Source organism: Pristis pectinata, chromosome 10 (genome assembly GCF_009764475.1).
Source record: "Pristis pectinata isolate sPriPec2 chromosome 10, sPriPec2.1.pri, whole genome shotgun sequence".
Taxonomy (NCBI): Eukaryota; Metazoa; Chordata; class Chondrichthyes; order Rhinopristiformes; family Pristidae; genus Pristis; species Pristis pectinata.
Genome location: NC_067414.1, coordinates 44,904,655 through 44,929,530, shown reverse-complemented (window position 1 = coordinate 44,929,530; position 24,876 = coordinate 44,904,655). Strand labels below are relative to the sequence as shown.

The following is a 24,876-nucleotide window of genomic DNA, read 5'->3' as shown; positions in this document are numbered from 1 at the left end:
GGAGTGAGGCTCCTAAAATAGAAGCTAATGAGAATCCTTGCACTGATTCATACTCAAGATACACCCATCGAGAACATTGAATTACATCTAAATCTTGTGCCCAGAAAATTAAGTATCTAATATTAATTGCCCAATAGTAAAATCTAAAGTTAGGCAAAGCCATACCACCACCCTTTTTTAATTTTTGTAAATATTTCTTACTTAACCTTGGATTTTTATTCTGCTCTATATATATGAAAGAATTTTAGAATCAATAGTGTCAAAAAAGGACTTCGAAATGAAAGTTGGAACTGCCTGAAATAAATACAAAAATTTTGGTAAAGTATTCATCTTAACAGCGTTAATTCGGCCAATCAATGATAGAAATAATGGGGACCATTTAGTAAACAATTGTCTAACATGATCAATTAAAAGTAAAAAGTTAACTTTGAATAAGTCCTTATGCTTCCTGGTAATTTTAACACCCAGATACGGAAAATAATCAGTCACTAATCTAACTGGTAATTGCCTATGAATTGGGACTTGCATATTTAATGGAAAAAGTTCACTCTTATTAAGATTTAATCTATAACCAGAGAAAACACTAAACTGAGCAAGCAATGATAATGCTGCAGGGATAGATTTCTCCGGGTTAGAGATATAGAGTAACAGGTCATCTGCATATAGTGACATCTTATGGATCCCCTTTCCACTAGTAATACCAAATATGTTAAAAGAGTCCCGAAGGGCAATTGCCAAGAGTTCCAAGGCAATGTCAAATAATAAAGGACTCAAAGGGCAACCCTACCTAGTGCCTTGAAAAAGTCTGAAAAAGGGGGATCTCTGATTATTAGTAAATATTGAAGCCATAGGTGTATGATAAATCTATTTAATCGCAGATATAAAATTTGGACTAAAATTAAATTTCTCAAGCGTGTTAAATAAATATTCCCATTCAACTCTATCAAACGCCTTCTCAGCATCTAGCGAGATAACACATTCTGGGATTATAGATGAAGGGGTATATACAATATTCATTAACCTCCTAATATTAAAATGCAAATAATGATTCTTAATAAATCCTGTCTGATGATCAGAAGTAATTTATGGAAGTACCTTTTCCAGTCTAGAAGCCAATATTTTGGAAAAAATTTTGGAATCCACATTCAATAAAGAAATAGGTCTGTAAGGTGCACATTCAGTAGGATCTTTATCCTTTTTCAGAATTAAAGAGATAGTTGCTTCATAAAAGGATTGTGGTAATTTACCTACTGATAGGGCATCTTTAAAAATTTTACCTAACCAGGGAGAGAGAAGATCAGAAAAGGATTTAAAAAATTCAACTGTCTACCCTTCGGAACCAGGTGTTTTACCCGAATTCATTGAAGAAATTGCTTTCTTTATTTCTTCCTCCGAAATGGGTGCATCTAATATCGAACGTTCATTAAGTGATAATTTCGGAGTCTTCAAATTCCTTAAAAATTCATGCATTAATGTAAGATCCTCAGGGAATTCTGATTGATATAAAGAAGTATAAAATTCTTGAAAAGATTTATTAATTTGATCATGGTCCACCATGTAATTACCATCTCGTTTACAAACTTTAATAATCTGACTTTTAGTTGAAGATGGTTTCAGTTGGTTGGCCAACAATTTACCAGACTTATCACCGTGTATATAAAACTGACTCCTGGTTTTGAGTAATTGATTTTCAATTGGAGATGTTAATAATAAACTGTGTTGAAATTGAAGTTCAGCTCTCTTTTTATAAAGCTCCAAATTAGGAGCATCAGAGTATTTTTTACAGATTTCTTTGATCTTATCAGCCAATATACGTAGTGCATTATTAGTTCGTTTTTTTTCAATCTGGCAGAGTATGAAACAATTTGACCCCGGATATAAGCTTTAAAGGTATCCCATAATATCCCACTGGAAATTTCTTCCGTAAGGTTAGTTGAAAAGAAAAAGGAAATCTGTTCTTTAATAAAATGAACTAAGTCTAAATCCTGCAATAGAGAAGAATTGAGTCGCCATTGTCTGACACCAGAGGGTACAATCGCTAATTTAGTTGTTAGTTTCAATGGCGCATGATCCGAAATGGCAATTGCATCATACTTACAGTCAATAACAGATGGAGCTAATCGCGAGTCAATAAAAAAGTAACCAATCCTAGAGTAGTTGTGATAAACATGAGAAAAGAATGAAAACTCTTTATCATATGAGTGTAAAAATCTCCAAACTTCTAAAATTCCAGAATCAACTAAGAAGGAATTAATAAAGACAGCAGATTTGTTTGGAAGTATGTGATTCGAAACAGATCTATCCATCAAAGGGTTTAAACAGCAGTTGAAATCCCCACCCATAATCAACGTATATTAGTTTAAATTAGGAAAAGATGCAAATAAATGTTTAAAAAACTCTGGATGTTCAACATTAGGTGCATAAACATTAGTCATAACCACTGTTTTATTATGAAGTAAGCCAGTAATTAATAGAAATCTACCATTTGGGTCTGAAATTGTTTCATGATGAACAAATGAAATTGAGGAGTGTATAAAAAATAGAGACTCCTTTTACCTTTGCTCGTGAATTAGAATGAAACTTTGACCCCTCCAAAATCTAAAAAAGCGCTGATTATCCTCTCTCCTAATATGAGTCTCCTGCGCAAAAATAATCTGAGCATTCAGTCTATGAAAAACTTTAAAGATCTTCTTGCACTTAATTGGATTATTTAAACCATTTGTATTCCATGAAACAAAATTAATCATCTTATCCATTTTAACAGACTAAAAACATATGGTATGTAAAGGGTTAACCTTATTGAAGAGGAGACTCCTAAACAGGAAGAGGAAAAAAGGTTCAAAGAGGAGCCGGATATGACGACAATTCAGGCATATTTGGAGTTTATCAGTCCAGAGGAAAAAAACAACTAACCTAAAAACAGCCCCACTCCCCCACCCACAAAAGCCTGAAAACTGGCCAATAGACAGCCAGAATGCTACCCACCAAGTAATTTAACCCCACCTCTTTTGGTGGCAAATCTCCAAGTTAAGAGGAATGCCAAACACCACCATTAGTCAAAACATGAGATTACAAGTACCCAAAACAAAAATTTTGAAATGTAAACAGACTTGCTAACAGAGTTCTACACAAACAAGAATACCGACAATCGACATTTAAAGAATACAATCTTATTATTATTTCAAAAGGAAAAAAAAGCGATCAGTCACTCAATCAGATTCTTAATTATTACCAAAACAAACCATTAAAAATATTAAAGTAAAATAATAAAAAGAAAAAAAAATGTTAAGTAGAAAGATGATAAGTATCCATGTTCCAGAACCAAGCACATAAGTGTTAACAGAGGGCAGGAAAAATATCTCCGAACTTAAAAAGCTCTCAAGTCTGTAAGTTAATTATTACCTAATAGACCAAATAGATAAAAAATCAAAGAATAGCATGTTTCTTAACTATCTGAAGTCAATAGTTAATCTTGAAGGAATTCTTCGGCTTCCTTGACGGAATTAAACCATTGGCGTAATTTATCAGGGAGTACAATCCGCAAGCGTGCAGGAAACACTAATGCATGTGGATAGTTCCCTTGATAGAGTTGCGACATAATCGGTTTTTAATGCAATCTCTCTTTCATAACTTCTGGGCTGTAATTTTCAACCAGACAAAACTTCCAATCTTTATATTGGATCATTCCTCGACAACGAGCAATTCGAATCAAATGCTCTTTGGTACTCACATAGTGAAATCTCAGTATTACTGGCCGTGGTTTTTGCTCTGCCAGGGGTTTTGGTCTTAATGCTCGATGAGCACGATCAAGTATGGGACGTACAGAGAAAACTTCAGAGCCAAGCACATCCATCAGAAGTTTAGAAAATAATTCAGTAGGATTACCAGCTTCAGTGTCTTCGGGAAAGCCAATGACCCTCAAATTAGTTCTCTGACTGCGGTTTTCTAAATCAGTAAACCTCTGTCTTTGCTGTTCCAGCCTCTGGATGGTCGCAGTTAAATCTTTTTCCAGTAAGCTCAGTCTGCGATCCCTCTCTTTGCCTGCTTCATCCAGTTGAGCAATTAATTGCTGTTGTCGAGCATTCTGCTGTATGAGTGTAGTTTGTCTGTCTTCAATGTCCTTTAACAATGTTTCCAAAGTAGCAAATCTCTGGTCAAGCTTTTTATCCAGTTTAGAAATAGCTTCCAAAGTAAGTTGAGGGTCTCCATTACCCTTACTATCAGCTGCAGCTTTAGCTCTGGTGTTCATTTCTGGCAATTAAAAATCAAATTCAGTCTTATAAAAGTTTTATAAAAGTCTTAAACTGTTCTAGGATCTAACTCCTCAGATTATATCACTCAGCTATGCACTATACGCAATTCATTTTGATTAATTAAGCTACCAATCAATGTGTCTTTGGAGTATGGGAGGAAACTGGAGGAATCAATGCTATTGTTGTTTGTTAGTGTTAACCACCTGTTCTGCTGGTATCCCTGCCACATGCCATTTATTCTTTCCAGGTCTCTGCCACTTTGTTGTTTCTTTCTCCATCTTTTCTCCGCAACTTGGTACTGTTTTATTTTTAATCTCTAACTTTTCCAGGTAGACCTTCTGTATTAACCTAAAATGCTTTTGGATTAAAGGCTTCTTTCCTCTTTTTAATGTGAATGTCAAGAGGAGCCATTAATTCAAACTAAGAAATTGAGGAGATAGATTTGTGGGAGTCTCTATTTACAAGATGTACTGAAGAATGTAATGCTTTGTGATAAGAAGTGATTGAAGCGGAGATTGTTGCATCTTTTAAAGGGAAATTAGAGAAGATTTGCAAGGTGTAATAATGTTTAAATGTAATAAGATGAATGAGAGCATTAGTGGAATCAATGCTCAAAGGGATCACTAGAACATTGTATAGAGAGATGCATTACTGACAGTGCTGCTGTGCTAGGAACTTGGCGCAAACCTCTGCCCTCCTGCTGCGGCCCACTGCTTTGCTGGTAACCTGGTTGAGGGCTCAATTCTCTGGAGCACTAACAACAATAAAACAGTTAAAGTGATCTCATTGCTGCATGGCTCAGTGTGGAGTGACCCACAGAGGCATTGTGCAATGGCTGCGTGTGAGGGCTGGTGCTGAGCAGACTGGAACAAGTGTTGCAGCTGCTCAGTGCTGAGATGTAGGGTTGAGGACTACATTTGAGCTGGCACCGTAAGTGCGTGCCGGTCATTGTTGGGGATTGGCAGTGGCTGCTCCATGTGTTGACAGACTGTCTGTATCCTATGGTTTCTCTCATCACCAGTCGCTCGATGTGATGGAAGTTGTTGACAACACCCTCTTTTTGTCAGGCTGCACAGTTCTTCCCAGCCTGGAGATTTCCCCATAGTTCCAAATCTAACCTCAGTTTAGATTGTTAGTATGGAGAAATCAAATAAAAAGAGCAGGATATGGCAGCTTCCAACACATTCAACGGAGGGTGATGAGAGAGCACAGAGCATCTGTGTGGTCTGTTAACATGTGGAACAGTCACTACTGGTCTGCAGCAATGGCCTGGACTCACTGTACCAGCACCCCTGCCCCCTGAATCTCGGTGTTAAAAGAGCACATCTTTGCCTTAGCTGGCTCAATGTCAGCCCTCAGGCAGCCACTGTACCTTGCCTGTGGTTCAATCCACATTGATCTGTGCAATGATGAGTTAACTGTTTCGTTGCTGCAGGAGTGCCAACAGAGATCAAAAGTTCAGGCCAAGTTTCTGGCACAGCAGAATGCTGTCCGAGCAAATAGCTTATTAAACTACAGGGAAGTATGCACCTGTGAGTGTTCTGACTCCAGGATCAAGAAGCTATAACAAATCAATGTTCTGCAAAGTAGCACCAAGTGGGGTACCACATGGGTTGTGCTCAGGAATGTTTTACAAAATGGTCCTTAGTATAATGATCAAATTGCCAACTTAATCAATGAATCTACAGGATGTGGTGTCTGTAACTTTGTGACTCATTAAAATGGGTACCCTTTATGTCTGACTATGCTATATTTGGTATACTGCATTTTGAGTATCATGGCAAATTACTTCTTTCTGGTTATTTGTTTGACCTATATAGGATATTCTAGGACATAAATATTTACAATTGTTGGTTGGAAGTTTCTTCATAGTCATTTGTATGGTTAATATTTGCATAATTAATTGTAATTGGATTGCCTACAATATTACCATTAAATTAAAAATACTGCAAATATTGGAAATCCAAAATAAAAAGAGAAAATGCTAGAAATACTCAACTCTGATGGAAAGTTATAAATCTGAAATTTTTACTTCTATTTCTCTCTCCGTAGATGCCATCTAATCAGCTGAGTATTTGCAGCATTTTCTGTTTTGTTATTATTGAATCATTTGAAGGAATTCTACAACTAAACACATAAATTTAAGTTAACAAAATCACAGACTGAACTTGTTTCCCTGTGTATTTAGTATTCTGTTGTTGCTTAGAAGTATTGTGGAGAGATCCTAGTTAAAGTGGTAGTTACTATAAAGTCTAACTGAATACTGCACTCAGATTGAGTGAGTTCCTGATGGGCTATGGACTAATTTTCATTTGGAGATCAGATTTGATCATCAGGTTCAATGTATCTGATAAAGGACATAAATAGAACCGAAGGTGCATATTTTATGTGTACTGGTAGGATATTTATTGTAAGTATACTAAATAAAACCATAAAATACTACCCTGTGCAAAATGAAGATGCGATCTTCAGAATGTTCACACTTCACAATTATTAACAGTTATTAACCATTATTATTATTTGCTCTGTAGGCCCAGCTTCTGGATATGAAGTCAGAGTTAATTGATACTCAGGCTGAGAAGGTTGTGTTAGAGAAAGAAGTGCATGATCAACTTTTGCAGCTTCATGCTGTTCAACTGCAGTTGCATGCCAAGACTGGGCAAAATGTTGACTCCGGCTCAATCAAGGCTAAGCTGGTATGTTTTTGTTAAAACAAAATGAAATTTATTCCAAAGTTATCTAATTTTGTTTTGAGCTTTGTTAAATTCAGAATTATTTGGGCTGATTTTGTTTTCATGCAAATTATTTTCATGCATCACGTTATTCATAGAGAACTTACAACATAGAGAGGAACTGTTCAACCTTTTGTATCTCTGTTGATTTCAAAAAAAGGGTTACCAAACCTCATCCCAATTACCAGTACAAGGTTCACAGCCTTGTTGGTCATGACGCTCCAGCTACACAACAAGTAATGAGGATTTACTTCTTTTACCACCTTTTCAGGCAGTGAGTTTCAGACTCCTGCCATCTCTGGGTGAAAAAAAAACCCTCATCTCTCCGTCAATCCTATCAATTACCTTAAACCAATCCCCTTTAACTTTTGACCCCTACCAAGAGAAATTGATCCTTCCTATTGACTTTACCTAAGTGCTTCATAATTTTATACACTTCAGTTATGTTTTTTTCTCAGCCTTCTTTGTTAGAGAAAACAGTCCAAGCTTATCCAATCTTTTCTCATAGCTACAGTTTTCTATTTCTGCCCAATCTTTATAAAACTAGTCTGCATCCTTTATAGTGTAATCACACCTTTCCTGCAATGTAATGACCAGAACTATATGCAGTTCTCAAGCTAGTTTTGAGTCCAGTTCTCGTGTAACTTTCCTGCTATTCTGTGCTTCAGCATCCCATATCTTTTTTTTAACTATCTTATTGATCTGCCGCCTTTGAGGATCTGTGGGTATATGATTCAAGGTTTGTTTGATTCTCCACAACATGTATTATTCCCCCTTATTTTTTTTAATATCCTTTTTTGTTGCACCTCTCCAAACGCATTTATGTACTGCTCTCAGCTTCTACTACCATTTGCCAAGCTGACCAGGCCATCTATATCTTTGTACAGTATTATGCTTTCCCCCTCACCGTCAACCACATGGCAAATGCTTCTTTCAACCAGAAACTTCTTTCTTATATCTCTTCCATTTAAGTCTAAGTAATTTATTGTATATTATATAAAGCAAAGGATTGAGTAGTGACCATCGTGAAATCCCACTGGTAACACTCGTAAGTACTATGTACACATTTGTTGACCATTTGTACCATTTTGGATGTATGGATTGTTTTAATCTAAAATGCTGCTCCTTTCACTGAAATAGCTATGCTGTAGAATTATATAGCCATTAGTATTAGAATACTACCTCCATGGTGCTGTTGAACAAAATTCATTGACTTCTTTCTTTTTTCAGTGAATGAATCTTCTTTAACTGTTCTCTATATGCTAACTTCCTAACTTTTTCTTTCCTGTCCCAAGTCTGTCCTTTCAGTGGATGAGATGGTAAGTGAGTACACTGGTGTGGTTTTGTTTTGTGGATTTCGTGTCAACTCATGCTGCCTTCCATTAGTCTTGTACTTTCAGTGTAAGTCACACAGGAAATTTTTTTTTGGACTCCAACAGAGGATTGACTATTGGTGAATAGTGTTACCTTTTGTTATATTTACATTGTGCACAGCAGTGACAAATTGAACCAGGTCTCATCAATAATTGACTAAAAATAAGTTAGTTCACTATTTCTACAATTTTTAATTTGTTGAATATTTTTAACTTGGGTCTTTTAATAAAAGTATTACGTTATGCATTTTTACAGAATGTTTCAATCAATGTACAATATGTCTGCTGGGGAGAGGAAAGCTCAGTATTTTACAAAGCAGGCACCAAGAAAGTTGCACAAAATTAACGACACGTTTTATAGTTCATGTCCTTTCTTAGAACAAAAGTAGTCATTAAATATTTCCGTTATGAATATTCTTTGTTTTATGAACATGTGATAGATCATTATGATAAATAGCCTTTGTCTCAACTAAGATTATTGGTACAAACTAAATTATGTATTTTACCTATCCTTGCTTTTTAAATGTAAACTATATTTTCATTTTTTCTACAGGTTAAATATTAAAAAGCTTGATTTACTAAATTACAGGAAAGATAGATGGTATAATATTCCCTTCCTTCTGGCTTTCGGCTAAATTCTGTTTCCAAGTTTGAAGCCATGTCTTGTCTTTTGTTGTCTTAATTATCCTTTGAGATGTCCAATAAAAAATTTTGCTGTTAGTACTTGGGCTCTCTCATCACATTGGGCCCAAGTTATTCCAATCCTCCTTCAGATTTTGGCTTTGATATTGTTTAGTGTTGGAACATTGTGAGCTTGGCATTGCTTGTTACTGCAAAGGAATTTTGTTTTGATGAGACTGATTACATGTAATGGTAAACAATGTGTATGTTTCTTTGGAAGGAAAAAGAACTAGAAGCCAATAAAAAAGAAAAAGTGAAGGAAGCAAAACTAGAAGCTGATGTAAAACTGCTGAGAAAAGAGAATGAAGCCCTGCGTCGACATATAGCAGTTCTACAAGCTGAAGTATATGGTGCAAGGCTAGCAGCTAAGTATCTAGATAAAGAGCTAGCGGGCAGGTAAGCAATTGCTCATAATTATTGATTATTACTATGTTTCTAACAGAAAACCAGCAGAGACGTGCATTTGACAAATATAATAATTTCAATTTAACACAATTACCATAATTAAATTTAGGCATCGATCCATATGGTAAATTTTTCCGAGTTTAGAATGAATGTTAAACGTGCAAAACATAACAGAAAATTTGGGAAAATCTACAAAGTCTGCTCATAATGGGGAAAGGAAGAACTTTCCTGCTGAATCATCACATTTAAAGATTCACTCCATATTTTCTCTGTTTCTATTATATCATGGGCAGCATAGTGATGCGGTAGTTAATACTGTTGACTTGCAGTTCAGTGTCCTCAGGTAATGTCTGTGCAGAGTTCGCATGCGCTCCTTGTGAGAGCATGGGATTCCTTCACATGTTCCTGTTTTGTCCCACATCCCAAAGATGTATTGGCTTAATTGGTAACTGTAAATTACTCCTCCTTCTAAGTTAATAGCAAGAAAAGAATCAAAGGGAAGTTGACGAGCATTTGTGTGGGAGAATAAGTTGCAGGGCTATAGGGAAATAGGAGAGTGGGAATGGGACCTATTAGATTGTTCCACTGGGAGTCGATGGGCCGAATGACCTGTGTCATTATAAGATACTTTTCCATCTAAATGAAAAGGGGTTTGAATCTGATTTAAATATTATTTCTTAAAGGAACCTGCATCCGTTTCTTTAAAAAAAAATCCTAAGTGTTGATATGTTTCATGCAGGGTTCAACAAATCCAGCTTTTGGGTCGAGACATGAAGGGACCTGCTCATGATAAGCTCTGGAACCAGCTAGAAGCAGAAATACATCTTCACAGACATAAAACTGTCATTCGGGCATGCCGAGGACGCAACGATCCGAAACGACCCCTGCCCATGCCACCTGGACATGTACACAAAATTTCAAATTTCACTCTACTAACTAAAGATGATGTTTACTTGTGTATTAGTTTGTTTTAGTAAGAACCTTACAAATGGTGAAATTCGTTTTGAGCCTCAATAAGAGATCCAAAGCTCAAGATCGAAACAGCGCTCTAGGTTGAAGTATTACTTCAGTTCTTGATCTTGCATATGTCTCCAGAAGTATTTTCAAGTCGTGCAGTCATCCATCTGTCAGCATATCTAATGATACTTAAAACATTTTAGTTGTCTGTTTTGTGCAAATGGTTTCTGCTTTTATGGTCATATTATACCAAATAATGTGTATAACATCTTGACTTTTAGTTTGCCTATACTAGTCATAGTATTCTTGTGATATTTTACAACTTTCACAAGACTCCTCATGGCTACTGAAAACACAGAAATCTTAGCAGAAAATAATATATGTGCTCAATTTAGACTCAACTGGCATGTGTGTAATGTTATAAAAACAGCTAATGCTGAAAGTCCTCAGAAATGAAAAACAATATTTCATATTGATGATCTTTCATCAAAAGTGGATAAAGATAAATAGATTTTAAGATGCAGAGAAAGGAAGAGGATGTGAGAGAAAAAAAGGAAAGGTGTATGATGGTGTTGATGATTGGCATGATCAAATGACAAGCAATGATACTGCGTGACAAAAGAGAGTGGTGAGGGGATAAGTAGAGAAACTGAAGAGTAGTCTTGTGGAGGTACAAATGGAAGAAGCAGGTGACTTAGTTTTAATCTAATACATAATAGGCATTTAATGCACTCATTTCAAATTGACCAACCATAATTTTACAACATAGTAAAATCATACCACACGAGCACTTTCAATGTAACTAGGAATTTAACAATTACAATTTTAGGCTGTAAATCCAGACTTGTACTTATGACTATTCACCAGGAATTTGTACCATGTCCAGGAGGAAACTTTCATATCTCTGTACATCATAGGCTTAGTTAGGTATAGACCAGGTGAATTTTGTAAGAAGTTTACCTCTATAAATAGTGCAGTATATAAATGATCTTTGTGATCTCTATCAATGATAGAGTATTTGAATAATTTGAGTTCTGAAAGCTGGATAATGGTGTTATATGCTTTACTTTTTCATAAAAGTCAAAGTGATCATTTTATGATGCCCTGTCAACATGTTAGATCTTAATTAATGTTTTTCATTGTTTGCAACAAAATTAGATTTGACAGGAACATGTGTTCTTAATGAAAACCAAAAAAATTGCAGATGCTGGATATTAGAAATATAAACAGAAAATGCTGGAAACAATTCAAGCATTTGAGGTTGGAGACCCTTCATCAGAGTTCTAATGAAGTGCCTTCATTTTGAATCATTAACTCTGTTTTACTTTCCACATTTATAATCTTAATGCCTAAACTTGCATCAGCTGACCATGAGTGAATTATGTACAAGTTGTTGCATTAAAAGATTCTTTCTAATTTATACATGTCTTATGTTAAGTAAGCATAGTAATGTTAGATTATTTTATAAGTTGCACAATTTTATAAGATTTTATAGACAAATATCATGAGAGTTTTTCTTGCTTTTCACATTCAAAAATGATTTATCTTTTTCTCCTTCCTGAAATAGGATCCAGATATAATTAGGAAGACCCAAGGGGTTGGGCCAATTCGCAAAGTACTGTTGGTTAAAGAGGATCATGAAGGACTTGGTATATCAATTACAGTGAGTCTACTTTAACATTTATTAATGCTAGTTATCTGGGTATGTCAGGTTGTAGTATCCATGTCAATACCTTGTGTGAGTTGTAGCATATAGTCTCTCAGAATTTATTTTACTGTTAATATATGTTTCAAACTCTTATAGAGTTGACAAGTATTAGTTGTTGCAAGGTGAAATCTTAATTGCCTGTAACTTTTTGTCCAATTATCACCTATGTCCTCAAACCCTGGAAATCTAAGGTAGAGAATACAAGTAATTCGGTTTCTATTTTTTGAATAGCTGTTGTATCATGAGTTTCATTGGTTTGTGAAGGGCTATTCATGGAGCTGTTGATTTGTTGGTGGATAAATCTCATATTTATCCTAAAATGTAGTATCCACAACTTCAGCTATGTCCAAGATAATGTTCTTTAAAAATTACGAGAGACTTATAATGTTCCATGATGTCCACAAAGTTAAGAAGCCTAGACTTTCCTGTTCTATGAGTATGAGGTCGTAAACAATGCATCTTAGCTCTATACCTCACTAAACTTAAATGCACCATTTCAGTGCTGGTTGATTCTTGTGAAAGATTTAAATGAAAAGATGTAAAAAGTTATAGCAGAAAAATAATGCTTGGGCAACTTTCATTTTATTGGCAACATTTGGGACAATAATATTAGCAATTATAGCTATAATTTATGTCTATAGTCTATTGGAAGACATCTCATCACTTACACATGGAATGTGTATGTATCGAAGCAAGAAGGAAAATCAGAGACAGTGGAGAGATAGCAAAGGCAAGTTTGAAGAGCAGTACATTATAAGAAGATTCAGGCAGAATGGCATTGAGGTTCAGGAGTTAGAGAATGGAATCCACGAATTCATGGTGGCTGAATAGCCATGAGTGGCAAATTACATGAGATATGAAGAATAAATTAATTGTTATCTGAAAAATGGATGATGTGCATAGGTATCCATATCTGTCGGGAACTGGTGAAGTAAGCTAATCCTGAGTACATGTAGGGACTTGTACAATATTGAGTAAGTCACTTTGGTTATAGGAAGATTGTGAAACGTGAAGATTGTTGGGCAGTGAAGAAGTTTTGCACTTCTAAGTTCAAAGTAGCAATTTAGTAGATGAGTAAAATCTAGACTTGGAGTCCCAATTCTATTATTAGTCAAGAGCCAAAGGTGGTAGTGAAGAGTTAACTGAGCTTAGCTGGAGGAAATGTCACCTTGTCAGAACTTTATTCTGATCGGAAAATACCATACGGATTCTCTAATCTCAGGTTTATTCAAAATTATGAGTTCAGATTATATGATTATTGGAGATTAGATAAATCGGTGTTAGGCAAAAATTCTCTCTAAGATGTGATGTAATATTTACAAAAATATGTATGCATTGAGATTTGTGTATGTTAATAGAATTCCCATAACATTACTCAGTTTCCCCAAGTGACTTACCCTTGATGAACAAAGAGTCACAGAGCCAAAGAGTGATAGAGTGTACAGCACAGAAACAGGCCCTTTGGCCCACCATGCCAATCTTTTTGCCCAAATACACTGATCCCATTTGCCCACATTAGGTCCATATCTTTATATGCCTTGTCTATTTCAGTATCGTCTAACAGTTTCTTAAACATAGTGATAACATCTGACTCTGGATATCAGTCACTCTCTGTGTGTAAAAAAAAAACAACTTCCCCTTCAGAATCCCTCTCTTCTTAAAGCTCTTTCCTCTTGTTTTTGACACCCCTACCATGGGAAAGAGGTCTACAATGAAGTTTCAATGCTACAACTGGATATGCCTCTTATAATTTTATACACCTCTATCAGGTCATCCCTCTGCCTCCTTTGCTCCAGAGAAAATAAATCCAGCCTCTCCAATCTCTCCCCCTAACTAAAGTCCTCCAATCCAGGCAACATCCTGGTGTGGTTGTGAAGTACTCTCTCCATCACAACCACATCCTTCCTAAATTGTGGCGACCAGAACTGTACGCAATACTGTGGGTGCAGTCTGATCTACAATCTAAGAGTTTCACAATATAATGCATGATAGTTTGAAGGGAGACATTCTGGCAATAAGACTTCATTATGAAAGAGTTTAAAGACCCTTTAATAATGATCAATTATAGGTATTTATAATTATGACAAAATTCCAAGACAAATTTAAGAGTACAATGTTTAGACATTAACAATGTTCAGATGCTAAATAAATGTAACCACTTTCTGAATTGTAAAACAGGGTGGCAAGGAGCATGGAGTCCCAATTCTAATATCAGAAATCCACCCAGGCCAGCCTGCTGAGCGATGTGGCGGCCTTCACGTTGGAGATGCCATACTAGCTGTTAATGGAATAAATTTAAGAGATGCAAAGCACAAAGAAGCTGTTACAATCCTTTCCCAACAGGTAATTGAACAGACCAATGTGGTATAGAGGTGTATGTACGATTGTCAAAGAAATGCTTATGGATGAAGAAGTTTTGAGCTTGAACTTAATCTATGTCTGAAATGTTAATCTGGCTTTATTCTCCATAGTTTCAATATCTGTTATATTTCCAATATAGTTGTCTTTTATTCCAACTAAATTTTGTGTATGCTTTTTTATATTCCATGAGTGCTAAATGGTTTCTAAAAAGCCAGCCAATGCATAGATATGTCTTAACCTTGCACAATCTCATAATCCTGTTTAGCTAAACATATTCAGCGGAAGGTAATCTGTGCAAAAACTGATCAATGGCAAGTAACATTTGTGCCACCAAAATGCTAGTTAATAATCATCTCTAGCAAGAGGTTTTAATTATCCATCCTTGATGTTCAATGCCGGGTGCTCATACTGAGTGTCACTATTGTCCAGAAACTCATCTGGACGTGACATATAAATACAAAAATATACCTCAGAAGCTTAATATCCTGCACTGTATGATTCACCTTTTTATACCACAACGTCTTTCCATAAGATGCAAGAATGTGGTGGAATATTCTCCATTTTCAGGGATTTAGATCCAGTGATGATTAAGCAATGGCAAGATATTTCCAAGTCAGGATGGTGTGTTACTTGATGGGAATCTGTGGGCACTTTTGGTCCCATGCATCTGCTGCCCTTATCCTTCTTGATGATAGAGGTTGTAGATTTGCAAGGTGCTGTCAGTGTAGCCTAGGCATATAACTGCAGTGTATTTTGTAGGGAGCAAGCACTGCAGTCATGGTGAAACAGTAACAGAGAAAATTAATTAATTTTCACTCCAATCAAACGGGTTCTTTGTTCTGAATGGTGTCGAACTTCTTGAGCGTTGTTGGAGCCACAAGCATCCAGACAAATGGAGAGTATTCCCTCATGCTCCTGATCTGTCCCTACTTGAAGTTGGAAAGGTTTAGGGGGATGTCAGGAAATGAATCGATTGCTGCAGGATATCCACCGTCTGATCTGCTCCTGTAACACACATTTATGTAGCTTGTCTAGTTGTGTTTCTGATGTTGATGGTAGATGTTGATGCCATTGAATCTCAAAGGTAAATGGTCAAGTTCTCTTTTGTGGGAGATGGTTATTGCCTGGAACTTTCTGATATAAATGTTACTGGCTACTTATCAGCCCATGCATGAATGCTGAAAAGAGATTGTGGATAAAGAAGAGAGTGGGATACAAGGAGAAGGATTTGGTGTGAGGAAACAATCACATTCTATTGTTTCAATGCTACAACTGGATATGGAGTCAGCACCAGCTACTTTAATGAAACCAAGTACATAGTTAAGGTCACTGATGCTCCCTGCCATTAAACTGAAGTGTGATTAAGTAATAATTTGTTCTGCTTGAGAACAGGAAGAATATATTTGAGCATATTGCAACACATTTGGATGGAATGCCTGTTATGAATGGATTGCAGGCAAAGTTTATGTGTGGAGAGATGAAACTTCAGTCAAGTATTTGGTCAGTAGGTGAAGTGGATTTATAATGTTCGGTATGAATCCTGATTCATTAGAGGTTGTTTTGTAAGTGAGTGAGGGAATGAGGTACATTGAGCAGCGTTTAGTGTAGCTGGTAGGGTATGGTATTTGAAGATACATTCATAGACCATATCCACACATAAGCAATCCTTGGGGCTCAACTCGTATGATTAATCCTTATAACTTCCTGCTCCCACTGCCTTTGCAGGATTTATCTCAAGGGTTTCCAGGCCCACTGTATATAGATCCTGTCCCTTTTCTCCAACTCCTCCAACAAAGACCTCCAATGCATTTTTGGAAAATCTTAAACATTGATGTTTCCTTTCTTCATTGTCTCACAGACTACACCAAGTTCTGTTGCCAAACGCACCTTGCTTATTTTCGAAGTGCAGCTTGGCTTTACTTGTTCAGGCTATTTATAAGAGGTGCTGGTCACTCAATATTGTTATGTTGTTGAAGAATGCAAACAAAAACAGCGCTGGTATCACAGACTGCAAATTAGTAGGCAGCACAAAGTTGACTGGTTAATTGAAAACTGTGATCCTTATTGCCTGTTTTTGGGACATCATATATAGCCCCTTAGTAATTATAAATGTGTAAAAACAAATTTATTAAATGCTTTTGATACTTTTAAATACTGTTTAAAAAAAAGTTTACTCTTTAATTTTCTGAATGTAAAAAAAAATTCTGTGGTTCCACATATTTCTGTAATTCAGCTTTTGTAAGAAATAGAAAGTTATAAAAATGTTATTTTTTGTTTAATTTTGGCTTCAGATATGTGTTTTAAAAGCAGAAATTAAATATTACCAAGTATTCATAGCAGAAAACAGGTCAATAAGCCTAAAATATTTACCAGTGTTTATGCTCCAGATAAACATCCTCCACCTTCTTTCATCTAATTTCATCAACGTATCCTTCCATTCCTTTATCTTAAGGAGAATAGCTTCTCCTTAAGTGCATTTACTTTATTTGCCTTAACTGCTGTTTGAGGTAGCAATGTCTACACTATAACCATTCTGTAGTTAAAGAAATTTCACTCGTGATCCCCTTTAGATTTATCAGGGACACTTATATTTGGGATGTCTGATCCTGGCCTCAACTGCAGGCAGAAACATTTTCTTTGCATCTATTCAATTGAACCTTTTAATAATCTTAAAATTCTATCAGTCCATTCCTCCTTCTGTTCCCACAACCTATTCAGCCCTTTATTATGGGTATTAGCTCTCTGTTCTGATAGCGTTCTGGTGTATTTTCTCCAGTACATCTAAATCCATATTAAGATGCCCGAAGCTGCTATATATAGAAAAGACAAGCATGAATGCCGCAATTGTTCGTCATGCTCCATGTGGTCTAACCAATGATCTACACAAGTTTAACACAACTACTTCGTTTTTCAGTTTTATCCCTCTTAAAATGAACTTTGGTATTTTGTTGCTTTCCTGTAATCTTATTAAATTATGTCATTATTTTCCATGATTTATGATTCTCTATTCACCCACCTCACTTATTTTTCGAGATATATGCGATATTCGTTGTTCCCAATGAGATGTACTATTTCAGATTTATACATTAAATATCATTGGTTAGCAAGTTAATTAAAAATGTAGGAGTGAACATACTCTGAAGCTCTTTCAGAAAATGGATATTTGTAATTAGGTCAGTGACTTGAAGCATAAACCCTACCTTTATCTGTCTGTAGATTGACTATTTCCAGTATGTTAAGTTTTTATTTCAACATTGACAGTAATTTTGTTCTTTAATAATGTAGAATTCTTTAACAGGACTAAAACAAAGATAACCTTGTTTCTTTTTAAGAGAGGAGAAATTGAGTTCGAGGTGGTATATGTTGCTCCAGAGATAGACTCTGATGATGAAAATGTGGATTATGAAGATGAGACTGGGCATCGTTATCGTTTGTATCTTGATGAGTTGGAGGAAAGCAGAAACGCGGCTGTCGGTAGAAATGATGGAAGTGGAGATGCCAAACCACTAGCAGGTAAAAATTTGAAAATGGACTTGGCTGTGCACTAAGTATGTGGCACTAAGATGCCTGAACGTGTTAGAAATGGAAAAGGCAAAAGCATGCATGTAGCACTTTACATCAGCCCAAGATATTTCAAAGCATTCTGCAACTTGTGCATTATAGTCACTGTTGTAGAGAAATATGGCAAGCAATCTGTGCGTCATCAAACTATGATGTAATAAGAATTACATGATTAGATGAGAAATACATATTGACTAGGGAAAATGGTAGAATCTTCCAATCTCTTTTCAAATTGTTTCATATCCTACAAAGAAGATAAGCCCTAGCATCATCAGTTTAACTAAAAGGTGGCACTTGCTCAGTGTTGACTTGTGCAATCAGCTCCCGGAGATGGGACTTGAACCTATGACTATCTCAGTTCAGGGTTGAGAACACTATGACTGAGTCAAACAAACTGCCATACATTCAGACCTGCTATGATGACCCTAGATATGTTTGCATTCAAGTATCTTTCCAATATTCTTCATAAAAGCATAAATAAATAGAAGAAGCAGTAGGCCATTTGGCCTATAAGATCTTTTACCTCAGTGTCATTTGCTTTCATTAATTTTGCTTCATTATTTTGAAACTGACCCCTGGTTCTAAACACCCCAGCCAAAGGATCATCCCTGTATTTACCCTGTCAGGCCTTGTAATACTTCTGTATGTTTATTGAGATTATCTCGCATTCTGAACTCAAGAGATTATGGGTCCAAGCTGTTTAACCTCTCTTCATGTGACAAACCAGCCATTCTGGGTATAAAACCTGGTGAACCTTCACTGCATTCCGTCAATCGCAAGTACACCTTAAGTAAGGAGAGACTGGATATTACACAATATTCCAGATGTGGTTTTACCAGGGCCCAATATCATTGGAGCAAGATATTTCAACTTGTTTAGTCACATCGTCTTGTAATAAAGGCCAACATACCGTTTGCCTTCCTAATTGCTTGAAATATCTGTATGTTAACTTTCAGTGACCTATATACAAGGACACGCTGTTCTCCAGAACAATAACACTTAAGCTCTTGCCATTTAAAATATACTTTGTGTCTTTGTTTCTTCTAATTCTACCCTAATTCTGCCCACATTTTTCTTTATTTCCAATTGCCATATCCTGAGCCATACTCTTAACCATTCTACATCTGATGGAAGCTTCTGTGCATTGGCCCACACCATTGCCTCCTAACTTTGTTTCATCAGCAGATTTGGATATATTGCACTTGGATCTCCTCAATCAAATTGTTGATATAGATTGTGAACAGCTGGGATCCTTGTACCAATCCCTGCTGCTTGCTTTAATCACAACCTTTTGACTGTAAACAGAACTTGAACAACATAAACTACTGCTCAGTCCATGCCCTCTTTACTCCCTTTTCAGTGAGCTCTGATTTTGTTTGATGGTCTCTGGTGTGGCACTAATGGAAGGCTTTCTAGCTTGCCCTTATCTATTCTGCTACTTACAACCTTAAAAACTTGAAGCAGATTGGTTGAATCCGCTTTTCATTCCGTAAATCACTACACTATAATTGTTCTCTAAGAGTCTTGTTACCACTTTGTTAATAGATTATGGCATTTTTGCTACAACCAGTGTCAGGTTAACTGCTATATAGTTCCCTGTGTTCCTCTATCTCCTTTCTTAAATAGCATGGTTACATTTGCTACTTTTCCAATATTTGGGAACTGTTTCAAAATCTATGTAATTTTGCAAGTTGACTATCAGCATATCCACTATCTCCATAGCTACCTCCTTCGAAAGCCTTGGATGCAGGTCATCAGGTCATGAGGAATTATGCCTTTCAGTCCCATTATTCCCTGTGATCACATGGGTTTCTTCCCACATCCCGAAGATGAGTGGGTTTGTAGGTTAATTAGCCACTGTACATTCTGCCTATTATGTGAGTCATACCATCTTGAGGGAGCTGATGGGAATGTGGGGAGAATAAAATAGGTTAGTGTAGCATTAGTGTAAATGGGTGCTTGATGGTTAGCAGGGACTGAAGGGCCTGTTTCGGTGCTGTATAACTCTACGATTTCATAACTTCACAAGCCCTTTATGAATTCATCCTCTAAACACTGCTAACTTGGTTTGCCCAAGTCTAAATGTAGATTGAAGACTCCTTTGATTATTGTATTACACTTGTTACTTACACCTCTAATTTCATGACCTATACTCTACCCTGAATTACTGTTGTGGTTGGGCTTTTGTATACAACACCCAAACATCTTTTTTGCCCCATACTGTTTCCTAGCATGAACCAAACTGATTTGACTTGATTTTTCGAATTAAGACCCTTCCCCCTCTACTACTTTCATCCCATTCATTAATATCGAGGCCACCCTGCCTACTCTCCCATTTTGCTTATCTTTTCTGAAATGAAGTATCGTAGAATATTTCATTTCCAACTTTGTTTTGTAAATGATTATGAGATGTACTTACTTGTTTTCATATGCACCCTTAATTCATTTACCTTTTTATGAATGCCGCACTCATTCAGATATAAAGCCTTTAGTTTTGTTTTGCATTGTTTCCCTGCTCTGAAACTTTAAACGTTCCACTGCTGCAGGAGCACCCACAAAAGGCTAAGCTCTCAGCCAGGTTACTAGGAGAGCAGGGGTTCACGCCAAGTTCCTGGACAGCAGCGCTGTCAGTAACACAGCTCTATAGACAGAAAGGTGACCCCCTTTAGTGCTGATTCCACTAGCATTGTCATTGCTGGGAATGCATCCTGAACATTATGCGAGTCACACCTTTTATCCTTGAATGACAAGTTCTACACTTTTAATTTAAGGGGTGTGACTGCCTTCTGGAACAAAGTATGCAAAGTTAAAAGTCTGGTTGTTCTTTTTGCTGTCAATCCTGGGGTATTGCTAACATTATTGTCACACTGTAATTAGCACTTTAATGGCTTGTGTTGCATATTACATTCTTCCATCAGCAGTTTGATCATTGGGTGAATGTTTCATTTCTTTCACCTAGAAATTCTATATTGGTAATTCATTCTTCCTGCTATTATGTCCATAGAGTTCCCATTTGGTAGGGCATGTTTGTGCCAACATTACTTAACCCATCAGTATTCATCAAAATTAATTATATCATGAATTATGCAGTGAAATGATGCTGTGGATACATATTTTTGGAATTAACAAATTGCAAAGGTAAATCTTAAAAGATCTTCTGCATGCATTTTCAAATAATAATGTTGAATAATTTTTTTTAGAAAAAGTAACAGACCAGAAACCAGTTCTGGATGCCATTTTAAATGGAGATGCAGGAACAAATAGTGAAACGGCTTCAGAAGATGCAACATTCAAACAAAAGGATTGTGCAGAATCCTCATCTTAAATTGGGCTTATGTTACTTGAACACTAACATGATTCTTCTGCACTTGACTGGTAATACGGAAGGAGCATTGTATGAATGTGATCACCTGTATAAACCTGTACTGAAAATGTCAGAAAACATAACCTTGATTATGTTCTGGGGCTAAGGGGTTCCAATGATACCACAAAACTGCTTTAATAACAGTTCTGCATGTATGAAAATATTTTGACTTTACAATAATTAACCATTACAAGTAAATTTATTGGAAGATACCAGTTGTGAGTCACACCGAACTTCAACTTTGAAACTTGAAAGAGACTTGGCACGTACTAGGTGTTAACCTAAATTTAAAATCAAAGAGCATATTTTGGCGTGTGTTAATACTGCCTGTTATTGCACTTTCCCTTGGAGTTCTTTTGTGCACAATATCGGCACAAGAAGCACTTTCACCATTTTACAATACACTCTGTCAGTGTTTTCTTGAGGTTTTTGCTTCTAAGTTGAACCATAGCGGTTCAAAGAAAATTATGGAATTGTATTTGTTTCTCTTTGTTCGTGCATAATTAATCTGAAAATATAATCCCTTTAAATACGTGCAGAACTGTTAAGCAGAATCTCTTAATGGTACAATGTAACTGTGACGACCCACAGTCATGTTCATAAAGAATGTTGTTGCATTGCTTTAAATATTACTGTTAACCTAGACATGAATTGACATCTTAGTTTATATCTATCAATAGTGAAAATGTGATACCTTGTATTTCTGTATTTTAGTAAAATTTAATGAGCCAGTGAGTTATGGATTATTAGGTTGCATAGCTGCATCTCATTGGAAGACTATTTTTCTTAAAGAACATTTCCAAATGCAGCTGTAATAATTATTTAAAGATAGCCTGAGTTACATTGTTGTTGAAAGTACACAGTTCCTATATATATCCGATCCAGCATTGAAATGCACTATTTGTAACTATTTAGTTATTCTGCAAAAATGTTAAGTGTAATGTCTGTTAAAGTTAAGATGACCGTGGTATGTTTTACATAGTATCACTTCTTCAGGTAACTTGCACCCTTCCAAGAGTACACTGTATATTGATCTCTGTGCATGGGTCACTTGCTAATTCAAAATTACTAAAATATTCAGAACTCTTAGCCTTCTCATTCATACAGTGCAGCTGCAGTATGAAATGCAGATTTTTAACTTTTGTGAACATGCTTAAGAATGGTTTTTGGTTAGTGACATGAATTTGGATAATAGAAAAGCTAGTGCTGCAAAAGATTACTGCACATTAGTTAAAAAAATAACATATTCTGAGCACAGGAAGAGAGATACTTGCCACTCCTGTTTTTTTCTATACTTACTGATAGAGTTCATGCTCTTTCTGTTTATATTATAAGAAAACAAATGCTTCACTTTATATAGTGTATGTTTGTTTTCAGTCGTACTAATGGTTACTTTGCTATTTTGAAATAGTAGCTCTAAATTGTACATACATACTCATTATTGGATTTTTTTTCTATTTATAAAGTTACACGGTTTATGGTGAATGCTTATTTTTATGTTCTCCCTTACCACAGCCCCCAACTCTCTCTCTCTCTCTCTCTCTCTCTCTCTTTTGCACGCACAGACACATGCACAAACACTTTTCATGGCTTCAAAGTTAATGTTAAAAGACTGTTGTCTACAATTAAATATATTCAATTTTATTGTTACACTCTGCCATTTGGGCTGAGTTGCTGAAACAGTTTGGCATGACATTTTCTTCAATAATCCATTTTTTTTTAGTTTTTTTGCTGCATTTCATTTTGAATCACTGCTATTTCTGAAGCTAAATGTGATACGACTCAAATGGCAAAGATTTATCTTTTTTCAGTGGATGGCAACTAATTACCTGTAGAGACATGCATGTTCAGAATTTGTGGGATAATATTTGTTGTACATTTATGGAAATATAGGTTTTATTTCTATGCAATTGTAAATCAATTTCTTTTACTAATAACTGGTAAACATTTTCTAGAAAGCCTTTGACAAGATTACCATCTACTTCTGAATTTGCATAATTAGTGACACTGTTCTCTTATCCACCAAGAAAACTGTTCATCTCACAATCCTTTTACTTAATTTACTCAAATGTTCTTTTTACTACTAGCTTCTGTCCACATTTACATTTTTATATAAAACTGAAGTGCCAGCAATGAATTTTTTTTACTGGACACTTAAGCCTCACTCCTTTCTTTCAACACCAGGCTCTTGCCGTGTCAATTGAATGATAGAGAGATTTGAAAGAGCTACTAGTTTATTTTGTTATATTCACTAATATAAAGTGTATAATGTATTGTTTACCTTTTGTTTTACAATCCAATATATTTATGCTATGTTATCATTACCTTGTGTTTTGGAACGTCTTAACTTTACCTGGATGACAATATCATTATATTTTGTACTTTCGGTTTTGTACACTTGCAGAAAGCATAACAATGCCAAAGTAAATGGAAAAAAGTAATTTTCTCAGGATTGTGAAAATAGAAATGGGTAACAAGGGATGTGGAAGGATAAAAACATAAAAGTTTAAGTTATCCGATTGCAAATGTGAATTTATATGAGAAACATCAGATTATCTGCAAGGCTTACTTTCTTAACTTTTAAAGTCTGATTCACTATTTAATCCAGTCACAAAATGTTTAGCTTGTTCAGGAACTTCTATTTCTTCAAAACATGCAAAAGACATAGTTAAATATTGTGTTACCTAGGCAATTCTGTCATTTCCAAAGATCTCTTGATGAGTGTTATGAAAATGAAAGTGACAGTAGTCACAGATGGAGGCTGAAACCTGTTTACAGCAGTGCAGAGCCAATAGACCAGAACTGCACCAGCACACACTCTGTTCATTCTATAATAAACACATAGCTCCCCACAGCTGAACAAAGAGCTGGTTAAATTTTAATATTAGTACAATACTGACATCCTCTACCAAAAACCTTCCAGCTTGCTTTCCTTTGCATTGATTGGAGTGAAACTGCACTGCAATAACAAATTGAATTAACGCAATTCACCTTAACTGGGTTGAATTAACAAAATTTGAGATACAAAGCTAAAACTGCTTTGTACTTAGGCAAGCAAACAACCAACCTATAAAGAAAGTGGGCATAAAGTATGGCCTCCTTGCTCTTTTGGGAATTGAAGGGAATTGATAATATTTATGGTGCTGATAGTGTGCACTCAGGAAAACTACTGCAGAGGTATCTGGAATGTGGGTTCTTATTCTGTAATGCAACCAACAAATGTACGTATGTTTGTACCTTTTTCTTTTCCAATTCAGTTATTACCAAAGCATGAAGGACTAATGGCTTTGTACAGTGTTGCCTTACTACCCCAAAAAAAGCTAGAACAATGAGTTTATGTTCCTCAGTAAAGTCAAGTTTTTCATTCCGAAAATTCAGAATGAACAATTCTTCACAATTACTCTGAAAAAAACTCCTGCTGGAATATAATGGGAAGGCAGAGAAATGACAACTGAAAAATTTTGTCAAATAGAATCTTTCA

The 24,876-nt window shown here is 35.8% G+C and overlaps 1 protein-coding gene across 2 annotated transcripts in view; it reads left to right on the top strand.

Moving 5' to 3' along the window:
- gopc (golgi-associated PDZ and coiled-coil motif containing) overlaps positions 1 to 23,909 on the top strand; it is a 40,841-nt gene extending 16,932 nt beyond the window's left edge. The window contains exons 2-9 of one of the 2 annotated variants that reach the window (XM_052025177.1): positions 6,785 to 6,949; positions 8,281 to 8,304; positions 9,260 to 9,435; positions 10,184 to 10,349; positions 11,969 to 12,064; positions 14,288 to 14,452; positions 17,803 to 17,983; positions 21,232 to 23,909. In XM_052025177.1, the coding sequence (XP_051881137.1) occupies positions 6,785 to 6,949; positions 8,281 to 8,304; positions 9,260 to 9,435; positions 10,184 to 10,349; positions 11,969 to 12,064; positions 14,288 to 14,452; positions 17,803 to 17,983; positions 21,232 to 21,356 (1,098 nt within the window). In that variant the 3' untranslated portion in view covers positions 21,357 to 23,909. The remainder of the gene's footprint in view (positions 1 to 6,784; positions 6,950 to 8,280; positions 8,305 to 9,259; positions 9,436 to 10,183; positions 10,350 to 11,968; positions 12,065 to 14,287; positions 14,453 to 17,802; positions 17,984 to 21,231) is intronic. The other variant, XM_052025178.1, reaches the window with a different exon arrangement.
- Positions 23,910 to 24,876: the final 967 nt, after the last annotated feature.